This window comes from Dreissena polymorpha, chromosome 15 (genome assembly GCF_020536995.1).
Source record: "Dreissena polymorpha isolate Duluth1 chromosome 15, UMN_Dpol_1.0, whole genome shotgun sequence".
Classification (NCBI taxonomy): Eukaryota; Metazoa; Mollusca; class Bivalvia; order Myida; family Dreissenidae; genus Dreissena; species Dreissena polymorpha.
Window position 1 is genome coordinate 52,038,223 of NC_068369.1, and position 12,557 is coordinate 52,050,779.

Here is a 12,557-nt window from a genome sequence, read left to right on the forward strand (position 1 = left end):
TTATAACCATATGCATTATGTAAAACACGTTGGTTTAAATTTCGTCTCAGACGCAGATGTAACATGCAAACAAGTATTTAATACCGTGTAAAAGACACACACAAAATGTCATCCTAACACGTGTTCTTGATGTTACGGTGAACTAGTATCATATGTGAACGTCGACAATATTACACTTGTTTCTATGTATAGATATAAAAAAAAACTTTCTGCGACATGCCAACTCGAAACAGTTGCTATTTAAAGTGAATATGGTCTTCAGTCGAAAGTGAACGTTCTATGTCGTGGTCTGAAATAAGCACAGTGTCAATGTTAAGACAATTGTTGAAACAGCGAAAACACAGTTTTCTCTGCAATAAATATATTCATGTGTATCAAAGCGAAAATTGTGTCTATAAATCGTATACGGGATATTGTCCAACCCGTAAAATTCTACATAAGTTTACAATGTATTCCCACGTTAAATATATATGGGCCATGCTCTGTAAAAAGGGGGTTTATGCATGTGCGTAAAATGTCGTCCCTGATTAGCCTTTGCATTCCGCACAGGCTTATCAGGGACGACTCTCTCCGCCTAAACTTGAACTAAGCTTAAATAGACTTTCTTCAAATGAACAATATCATAAGAGCGGAAAATGTTGTCCTGATCAGCCTGTGCGGACTGCACAGGCTAATCAGGGACGACACTTTACGCACATGCATTCAACCCCTTTTCACAGAGCACGGTCAATATAAATAGTGTAATGTTCTATTACATGTGATATTTGCTCACATTTATTTTCGTGGACATAACTATTATATTTTATTCGTTGCTGCAACAATCATAAAATGAGAAAGCTGTATTAGTGGCATATGCCACGACCTTTGAGAATACATCTTACACGTCTGTCCGTGAATATCAAACGCATGTTTTTTGTAGTATTCACATAAAACGAAGATAAAATAAGTAGTTAATAAAGTCACAAAATTAAATGTACATATTCACGAATAAACAAATTGATCAGTTGTTCGACGGAATTAGGCCACACAATAAAAGTATATGCATTCCAATTCGATATAATAAGAAGCGAGCGCAAGCTCAAAAGAAAAAAATATACTATTAAAACATATTTGTTGATCATTTTTACCAAAGGTATTCAGCTTATTAAACGCTGCAATGTTTTCTATTTACTGTTTAAAATTCAATATTCAAAATGGCGATGAAACGAGGAAAAGTTCCGTAAGTTTTTTTTTAATTCGTAAATGTTAATATTCAGTTGTGCACTTGGTTAATGAAATGTTTGATAAATTTTCCTAACAGGTAATAAAACTCAACAAGTCAAAGACAGAGGGTCAGATATACTAAATTTTTATGTCAGCGAAATGCAAAAAAAGGGTTAGAAAAAGTAGTTATGCACAGTTTTGTTTATAGAATCAACTTTGATTTAACATACTTAGTACGTTATTGTATAATGAAATAAAAGACCTAAATAATAAACAAAAAATAATAAAAGATAAAAAAGGTCAAAACAAATATTAAAATATCAATCCTTACATAATAAGTGAGATGACATGTACTGAATTGTATGTACGTATCAATTTAACATCTTTTCAGACTATTGCTTATCGATTGCAAAGTCATATTATATATTAGTATACACAACTCACGATTTTCGCGCACGAGTGGAGGTATGGTGTTAAATATACCACGATTGAACGCTGAAGGCAGGAGCGATGGCGGATGTGAAACTCATTAACCTCATGGTGGTGTCTTTTGAAGTACCCACTCCTTCAGAGCTGAGCACATTGCATGTCTTCAGCTGGGTATATTATTATTTCTTCGTTATATATGCAAAACAGCACCTCAAAAATGCTTTGTTGTTTGTGTAGTCGGGCATTCATAGCGAAGGTTCTTTCTTGTTTGGCATCGACAGTTTCAGATGTCTTGACACAAACTATACATGTTTAACTCTAAACTCATATGAATATACATAAATATAAACACACAGTTATGTAATTATATAGTTCAGACTGATTTTGCGTGCTATTTGGTACATGGCAACAACCAAAGCCAGCAATAGTCCGTAATAGTCTAAGTTGTGGAAACATGTGTTTTTTACTAGAGAGAATCAACCTCTTGGTTCAGGAGATTATTTGACAGTATAAAGCATATGTTGTCATGTTACCCATCGAAAACATCTTAAGATTTCACTTAAGGGAAACCGAAGTAAAATTATCCCTTAACAGTACCTTGAATGGCAGTCATGAAGAATTTTAAAAGTGCGTTTGTTTCGGCTGGTATCGCAGGCTTGAGCCAACTACACAGAGGTTTCAATGGAAGCAGAATCTTGCTTTTTGATGCAAACAGCTTGCATTTGTTCACGTTTGACTATAGAAATATATCTGCCTTACAGTATTCTGATACATATGTTTCCAAGAAGATAACTTCAAACTATAATGTGTATGAATAAAATGGTAACTTGCATAGAAATTGAATTTAATTGATACAAAACATCATGTCCTGAGTATTTACAATACACAGAAACAGAATAAATCAGAATATTACGATTTTGACCTTGATAGGCAAATTTGCTGCTTTTTTAAACTCTTGACATCTCTTTTACATGATTTAAGGACACTTTATTTTATAATAAAAGTCTACTAGAAACACAATAAAACAAAACCAGAAAAGGAACAAAAACGCACGTTTATGTCATGACGTATTTAATTTAGCGTTAATGTGACTGGCAGACCAAAGGCTGTGTCACGCACAAGGCTATTCTAACTGCATAAGGTGAATTATTTGTGTTACAGACTTAAATCTTTCATAAACTCTGTTTTGCAGATTTTTTTATGTAAATACACAGCAATAATGCTCGTTTCGGAAATAATTATTTACGGCAACAGAAAAAGAGTAGTTGTAGTAGTAGTAGTAGTAGTAGTAGTAGTAGTAGTAGTAGTAGTAGTAGTAGTAGTAGTAGTAGTAGTAGTAGTAGTAGTAGTAGTAGTAGTAGTAGTAGTAGTAGTAGTAGTAGTAGTAGTAGTAGTAGTAGTAGTAGTAGTAGTAGTAGTAGTTGTAGTAGTAGTAGTAGTAGTAGTAGTAGTAGTAGTAGTAGTAGTAGTAGTAGTAGTAGTTGTAGTAGTAGTAGTAGTAGTAGTAGTAGTAGTAGTAGTAGTAGTAGTAGTAGTAGTAGTAGTAGTAGTAGTAGTAGTAGTAGTAGTAGTAGTAGTAGTAGTAGTAGTAGTAGTAGTAGTAGTAGTTGAAACTGCTGTAGTTCTAGTGTTAATATTAGTACATTTACAATGTAAGTATAAGTAGAAGCCTCGCTGCCATTTGCATGAAAGTTGCGATTTATTGTTTTACGAATGCTCAGGTATGATTAAGAATCCCACACTTTTTATAAGCCAAAGCTTTCGTTCTAAACGCGAGAAAGTTCCCCACTTTATCAGATACTTAATAACATAACCATTGTCTACATGCTCAATACCTGTTTTTTACAACACAAATCACTTGTATTAATATCTATCGAATGTATGTAACATCAGACGGAGACTCTCTGCATAAACGTTCGTTCACAGGTTAATAAATCTACAATCATACAGAATCTTCTTAGATGTACATGAAATGAAACAGAACAAAAGATCTTTTGTCGATACACAAAGTAAGAAGAAGAAGAACCAGAAAGAAATAAAAGCAATCAACAACACAATAGAACAAACAACAACACAAGGCAGTTATTTCATCATCTCGCTTATTGATAGTTTAGCCTCAAGCAATGGACACGGCCGTTAATCACGCGCGCCACCTCTTTTTTGAGATGAATTAATAAATGAGCAATGCAACTTCGATGTGGTGCTCAGGCCCGGGTGTTATGAAATTTCAGAGATAGTTTTACAGGGTGCTAAGGTTTTATATACTTATTATGCCCCCGAAGGGTGGCATATAGTTTTTTTTAACTGTCCGTCACTCCGTCAGTCAGTCTGTCCATCCGAGTCCGTCAGTCAGTCAGTCCGTCTGAAAACTTTAACATTGGTCATAACTTTTGCAATATTGAAGATAGCAACTTGATATTATGCATGCATGTGTATCGCATAGAGCTGCACATTTTGAGTGGTGAAAAGTCAAGGTCAAGGTCATCCTTCAAGGCCAAATGTCAAATATATGGCTTCAAAGCGGCTCAGAAGGGGGCATTGTGTTTCTAACAAACACATCTCTTGTTTCAACATATTTCGGAATATTTTTAAATTCGGGCAATGTAGTGCGATTCGGCGAAGATTAATTCATCCAAAAATGTACAGAAAAATACATTCTCAACCCGTTTAAAAACGTCCTTTATAAGTTGTGGCATGGTGGAGTTTTAAAAAGCATTTCGATGAGTTTTTTCCTGTTACGAGAACATTTTCACCCAATTAAATCGCTAACAACATCAAACAATTGCGTACAAAATATATTAGATGCTGCATGCACAAAATATTGGCTTCTTGCCGACGTAGTACATAATTTTGCATTTGTCTAAAAGAGATGGAGCCGATGCTTAGGAGATGGCGCCAATGATAGGAGGCGGCGCCAATGCAGGATGTTTAAATTAACAGTCGTATCGCAATGGCATTATCACTTGACGTACATTTGATAGATAATGTTATTTATTATATTTCATTTATTTTTCAACGTACATACGAAGGCCCAAATCTTTACAGAACATAAACTCATTATTTAATGAATAAGATGAAGTTTTTTTTCAAAATATAAGTGAACAACTCAATTAAGAAGTCCTCAACGTGAATAAAACATATTGTACGATATATACCAAAATTTGGTATTCTCAATAAAACCAATAACTTTATGTTCAACATTATCAAAATTATTCGTCGACAGCAATATTTGTGTACATTTTGATTATTCACGAAATAACTATAAGATAAAACTTCTTGAAACGACGATTTGTGTCCCTTCAAGGGGCCTTTTCACGTTTTGGTAAATTGACAAAATTAAAAAAGTTGTTTCAGATTCGCAAATTTTCGTTTTAGTTATAATATTTGTGAGGAAATAGTAATACTGAACGTTTACCATGCTCTAAAATATCCATTATATGCATCTTTTGATGATTTAAAAACCTGAACATTATAAAGCGTTGCAACGCGAAACGTTTGAATAATTTGGAAAGTTCTGTTGTTGTCGTTATATTGCTTATATAAAGTAAAAATTACATCCACCCATAGCATGAGTACGGATGACCGAGTGGTCAAAGCGGATGATTTTTTCTCCAGAATTTCAGGGGTCAGTGGTTCGAACTCTGTTGAGGGTTACTTTTTTTCTTTTTTTAATTGTATTCATGTTTCTTTAACTAGAGATGTTTGGGTCCAATATTTAATTTATAAATATCAAGCATTTAATGACCAACTTCAATACATGTAAAATCTGTGAAAAGGCCCTTTAATCCAAATGCTTAATTAACTTAAAGGCCAAGGTCAACGATTCTTAATTAGGCTCATTTATGTTGTTTTTTCGCACTATCAACTCCAAAAAATGAAGATAGCTCGGTCTTTTTCCGTAAACTTTTTTGGTATAATACATGTTAAATGTTCTAATGTTATAAAGATGAACGTTTAAATCCATCAATACATTATAAGAAAACTACTTTTTCTAATTAAAAACGCACGCGACTCAAATGTGCTGAAGTAGTCAACTTACAAAATATAATGTAAATGCTGTAAACATAATAGAAAACAAGACATGAAATATTTTACTTTTAAATAGCTATAAATGTGCATTTGCGCCACCTCTTATTCTGAGCGCCACCTCCTTGGCATTGGCTCATAGAGGCCGATGTTTTTGTGCACGCATTAACTTGCACAGGTTCAAAGCAATCGTTTTATGTAATGAGCGATCTAATTGGCTGGGAATTTGCTCCTCACACAGGCAATATACATCGGTTTGCTTAAACGAATTCTACCATGCCACATTTTATGAAGGTCCTCACGTTTCCAAATGGGTTGTAATTGTATGTTTCTGTGCATCTTTGGATGAATTTATAATCGCTGAATCGCACTTCATTGGCCGAGTTTAAAAAATAATGCAAAATATGTTGAAAAAAAACAACATATAAAAACCTAATCACCCTGTAAATTAAATTTCAAAACATCCGGGCCTGAGCGCCATCTCGGAAGTAGCACTGGCTCATTTATTAATGCATCATAAAAAGAGGTGGGGCGCGTGATAAATGGTCGTCAATGGAATGCGACAAAAATATTCCAACAGATAAAACATGAGTCAAAGAGCAACAACAACTAACAACGAAAGCAGCTGCTGGAACAGCAACATGACCATTGTTTAAAAATCCAACAACAATATATTCATCGATAATATATAGCCTAATAATGAAAGCAGCCGTAAAAACACCATCAACATAAACAAAAGCAATGCCAACACCACCAACAACAAATCCACCACAACACCAATAATATACAAATACTCATAAAGTAAAAAGAACATCTATTCCAAACTAACAGAAAATATATCAACAACACCAACAACACAGAGAGAATCAACAGACATAAAAAACAACAACATACACAAAAACCGCAATTCCGTCACCAACAAGAATAACAACGCAAATAGCAACAAAACAGCAACAATTACATCACCAACAATTACAACGAAGTCGATAACTAACTTGTCGGGTATGTACAAACAAATGATCGAAAAACATGTTTATTGATAGATCTTTGATATATATGACTTAACAATCACAAAGCCTTGCGACCTCGAACATAAATGCTCAAGGACAGAGACGCTCTTAACCATGTTCATTAAATGTTACACAATTCGTAAAATAGTCGTTAACAGGCTGAACACGTCTCCAACAGCTAGACACAATCAGTCTTACTAATTATATAGCAAAACTGAAACTTTACAAACTTTATTAGGAGATGAATTCTTGTTCCTTAGATCTCTTAAATAAACAACAAACACAACGATTTTAATTGAAAGTACAGCTTGTATTTTGGTTTATATGCGTACGACCAGATGAAACATTTTATAACGTATGACAACAAACAAATGGTGAACATTTCACATTTTGATATAGATTTCATAACTCATTCATGAACTAACGCTAATATAGTTTACACAGAAAACTTGACAATATTCCTGCAGATAATCATTTTCATGAGAAAACTAGTCAATATTTTATATCCAATAAGATATTAGGAAAATTTACGTGTTCACTGGTCAGTTACGCGAAGCCCCTATGGCCTATTATACACTAATACAATGAGCGACCCCTACCGGGGACTTACTCACGCAATGGAAATTTTTTCCCTCTGTTTCGCTTCGCTCAACCAGGGAAATATATTTCCTATCCTGTACATTTATAACAGAACATTAACTTAAAACATAAAATGTTAAAAATTGCGATCAAACCGGTTTCAACCGGTTTGAGGGCTATACGTAGGTACGGGTTTAAAACCAGTTTGAGGGCTAGACGCAGGTACGGGGTTTAAACTGGTTTGAGGGCTAGAAGCAGATACGGTTTTTTAACCGGTTTGAGGGGTAGACGCAGATACGGTGCTTAAACTGGTTTGATGGCTAGACGCAGATACGGGGTTTAAACCGGTCTCAGAGCTAGACTCAGATACGGGGTTTAAACTGGTTTGAATGCTAGACGCAGTTGCGGGGGTTAAACCGGACATTTGCGCAAGTATTTATCACAAACCTAACGCCCGTCTAAAACTTTGTCAATCAAATGTACCTATGCAGGCAGAAAACATGAAAGCAAATACATGAAGCACGAGTCTAAACAACACATTATTTTGTTACCTAGTATCGGAAGTCTATTAAGACGATTATGGGATATGTTTTAAAGTTATTTGCATACGAATAAAAAATGGTCCATCTGTAAAAGACATTAAATGATCAAGTGAACGATTTTTCTGTCAATAATTGTCAAACAAGAAAGATGTAAGAAAGATTCTTAATAGGGTTCATCCATATAACAAACAATCAGCGCAACTTCTGGCATCCTCTGCAGACAATGTTGTTATAATAAGATGACACTCCAGAAACTCCATCAAGATCATGCTTCACTTAACCTTAAGTACTTTATGGATAATGTCTCATGCCTCACTTAACCTGAAGAACTTTATGGATAATGTCTTATGCTTCACTTAATCTGAAGTACTTTATGGATAATGTTTCAAGCTTAACTTAACCTGAAGTATTTTATGGATATTTTATCGTGATCCACTTAACCTGAAGAACTTTCTGGATAATGTTTCGTGCTTCACTTTACCGTTAGTACTTTTTGAAATAATCTTTCTTGCATCACTAAACCTGAAGTCAGTTTTGGGATAATTCATCATGCTTCTCCTAACCCGAAGTACTTTTTAATATATTGGTCCATGCTCGATTTAACCCGAAGTACTTTTTTTAAAGATAATATTTCATACTTCATTTATCCCAAAGTACTTTTTGAGATAATGTGTTTAGCTTGTTCTCATATTTATTCGCTTTTGATTCAAGCATGGAACGATTGCAGCCATTGTTTACAGTCACTATGTGTACACTGTACATATGCAACAAAGAGGTCATATAGCGTGTTCGAAAAACAGCAATATTCAGAAAACAAACGCATCAGCAACACAAATAAGAAAATAACAACAACACAACCATTCCATCGCCGTGAATTATGACATTAACCACTAACCACTAGTTTATAAAGTGAATAAAAATCTCAACGCTTTTTGATCTTGAAAAAAACAACATTAATGTGTGTGACTTTTTTTTGGAGGGGGGGGCGATTTGCAAAATTCGTGCTATATTAATTCGTGCCTGCATAATTTTCAGAAAGGAGGTGATGGACGTATTCGAGAAGTACATGCAAAACAACGTACGTGATCTGAAGAATGAGCAGGCGACCGATCTATTCCAGAAGGAATTCCAGGTCACAATATACTTTTTTCTATCCTTAAACTTCCGCGCAGAGATCTGACTTGAATCAGCATAGCTCGATCAAATCCCTGCCTTCATAACCAACCACGTGATGATAGCCTAGCCACGTGGTACGATAGTTTCACCGTTGTTAAATTTGCTCTTTTTTATTTAGGTAATTTATGTTATCTAATGTACTTAAACTTATACACTGTTTTCAAAATATTAAAGAAAATGATACTGCTTTTCATAATATAATACTTAAACGACAACAACACAAATCCTACCAAATCTGGTAGGATTTTCTTGTGATTGCAGAGAATTATGTGAGAGCAAAGAACGACAACTCTGCGTGGAGAGTGCAAATCCCTATGTAATTTAATGAAAAGGGCCACAACTTTTGGAAAACATTAATGCAACATAGAGACCCCAATAACTATACATTTCTTTTAAAAGCATTCCAGGCTGAATAGGAAATAAAAAAGATTATCATCTGGTTTGCAAGAAGAACTCGACACTCAACAAAATCGACTGTTTTGCGCCTTCTTTTGTGGGCTGTTTTTAATTGGAATGTTTTACAATAGCGCAGTGATTTTCTCTAAATGTATCATATTTCGGGGATTTAGTAGTGAACGCATGCGCTTTCCCTATCTATATCTCCGAAAGATAAAGCCAGAAAAAAGTGTCTTAATGGTAAAACATGCCTTCAAATAAAATACATTAATTTAATTAGAGATTATAGCCTTTCATGATTCAAGTGTTTTGTATAATGTAACCTATAACTCCAGCTAGACGTTGAGCAGGCGGAAGTGATGTTCAACACGTTTGATAAGGACAAAAATGGCATCATTAGCATATGGGAATTCCAGCAGTTCTACATGTGCATGGGCGATCAGTAAGTGTGGTGTATGTAGAAACAGACTATTTATACGTGTGCATGGGCGATCTGTAAGTTTGGTGTATATAAAAACAGACTATGGGGTATCAGTAAGTTTGATGTATTGAGATACATACTATTGGCGATCATTAAGTTTGGTGTATGTAGATACAGACTATAGGTACAGAGTTCCGGCAGTTCTTCATGTACATGAGCGATCAGTAAAGTTCGGTGTATGCAGATACTGATTATAGGTACATGTGCATGGGCGATCATTAAGTTCGGTGTATGTTGATACAGACTATAGGAACATGTGCATTGGCGATAAGTAAGTTTTGAGTATTTAAATATATACTATACACATGCAGATACATATGCATGGGCGCTCAGTAAGTGATGTGTATGTAGAAGATACATAGTATGGGCAATCAGTAAGTTTTGAGAAATAGACTATAGATACATCGTTACAGCAGTTCTACACATGCATGGCGATCAGTAAGTGAGGTGTATGTAGATAACAGGGTGCAGGATCACGTGAACTTGTGGGGTTCCCTCTTTTAACTTTGATGGACGTTAATACGACGGTAAGTGGTGCTTTATTTCAAATAACTTAAAAAAAAATCTTAAGAATTTAAACTTATGCATAAAAACAAAATTGTTTGCTGCTTATGACAATGGAAAAATCATCAGAATTACTTTATTTGATAAGCCTGTGTTGTTGTTCAAAATTCGATGTGTAGTACACGATTCTGCTTAACGCAACGTAAAATTTTGTTAACGATTTCAGACTATTCAAGGATTTATTGTTATACCTTAAGATATTGGCAAAAACTGCAATAAACTGTCTTTTATGCACTTAAGATTTTTTTTCAAATGTATTTCAATAACTTAACATATTTGCAAAAATAAAGTTCTTAACGGTGTGATTACATTCTGTCCAGCCCGTGTGTAAACTCCTGAAAACCCCGTTGATTGTGCACCCTGGATACATACTTTGGGCGATTAGTAAGTTTGGTGTATTTCGATACAGACTATAGATGCATATGCATGGGCGACTGATAAGTTTTGTGTATTAAGATACAGACTATAGCTACGTTTGCTCCTACCACCCTGTTCTGATACTACCCGTTGTAGGCTTTTTCTTGAGATACAGACTATGCTGTGCGTAAACCTTTATCACCATACGCTGATGCGAACCGTTGTTCGTGTGAGGAAGAAACAAAAAACATGATACTGACTCTTTGACGCCTGTCAGCAGCTTCCGTCATCAAATGCAAACTATTTGAGCATCGCTCAACAATGTGTTCGCTCAAACGGGTCTAAATTAATGTGCGTAAAATGTTGGTTCCCGATTGGCCTGTGCAGTCCACACAGGCTAATCAGGGCCGACACTTTCCGCCTAAACTGGATTTTCGCTAAGAAGAGACGTCCTTTTGACGAAAAATACATGCATTTAACCCCGTTTTCTCAGAGCATGGATCATTTTTCTACTTTTCAGCTGTCAGGAAGTAATCGACAAATTTAAAGAGCTGGATGCGGACGGAAGTGGGAAGCTGGATGGCGAAGAGGCGAAGGAGGGGCTGAAGACGCTGCAAACGGCGACGGTGCGCCATCTGGAGAAGAAGGAGATCGAATTTTTCATGAAAAGCGCCGTAGGGGACGATGGGCTTATCGACCTGGGCGCGTTTACCATCTTGTTGTATACGCTGAAACTGTATAAGGCGCCTGCTCCGAAATCTTAGAGCGGACCGCTAATTTTGCTCTCGCAATATTTAGTGCCTCTTTTTTTTATCTGCGTGGAAATATAATAATTCAGTTTTTTTTAACGTATTTTAATGTATGTGTAAACTATGTACGCGTCAACGATAATGCAACAATAAAATCGTCTTTATTTGTGTTAATGCATCTTCTTACCTAAAGGCTTGCATTAAAATAGCTCGAATGACAATGTAGACTTGCAACTTGCAAATGTGATTTTACATCAATTTCTTACATATTTGTTTGTATGCCAAATTAAAGTAGCGTGATCTAAGTCCGTGATTTAATCAAAACCTTTAAATAGCAAATATACCATGCCATTGAAATATTCGAATAGAAACTGTCAACGTGAACGTAAACCGTACATTCATTTATTTTCGTTGACCCGAATTTTAGCGGCATCATAAAATCTGGCTGCTTGGTTTGAGTACAAAACTGCAGTCAAATTAGTATCCGACAAATGCTATTGATTTCACGGTATATCAATGCATTACCTAGCATTAACTATTTCTATTGTGTGTGATGAAAGTTGATTGTTTAATGCGTTCATTGCTTTACGTGCCTATACTAAATTATGTACAGTATGTGGATTGATAATCTTGTACAAATAAGATTAAACAAATAATGCGTCTTCATTTAAAATATCACCGTAAATGATCACGTTTAGTATTGAAGTAAAGTATAATGTTCACTTTGCTTTACATGCCTATATTCAATAATGTATGCCGATTGAAAATCTTGTAAAAAAAAAGATTTTTAAAATGCATGCACAATTAAAATCCACCTTAAATGCTCACTTTTTGTATTAATGTAACTATTAATAATGATTTTTAATATATCTTTATGTTCATATGTGTAAAGAAAATGAATTAAAACGTTTGTAAAAATTGTATGTATCTTTTAATAATCACGACTTATTCTAACGTTTCTATCATTTTATAACGTAGTAAAAACGTGCATTTTTTGTGGTTTATCTGCGATTTATTTACGTTATTGAAAATATTAAAAAAGGGA

General features: G+C 34.8%; 1 protein-coding gene across 2 annotated transcripts in view; it reads left to right on the plus strand.

The window, feature by feature from the left end:
* Window positions 1–12,333, plus strand: part of LOC127859535 (uncharacterized) — a 37,354-nt gene extending 25,021 nt beyond the window's left edge. The window contains exons 3-4 of one of the 2 annotated variants that reach the window (XM_052397046.1): window positions 9,697–9,803; window positions 11,284–12,333. In XM_052397046.1, the coding sequence (XP_052253006.1) occupies window positions 9,697–9,803; window positions 11,284–11,527 (351 nt within the window). In that variant the 3' untranslated portion in view covers window positions 11,528–12,333. Of the gene's footprint in view, window positions 1–9,696; window positions 9,804–10,174; window positions 10,370–11,283 lie in introns of those variants that run through there. The other variant, XR_008039422.1, reaches the window with a different exon arrangement.
* The last annotated feature ends 224 nt before the right edge of the window (window positions 12,334–12,557 follow it).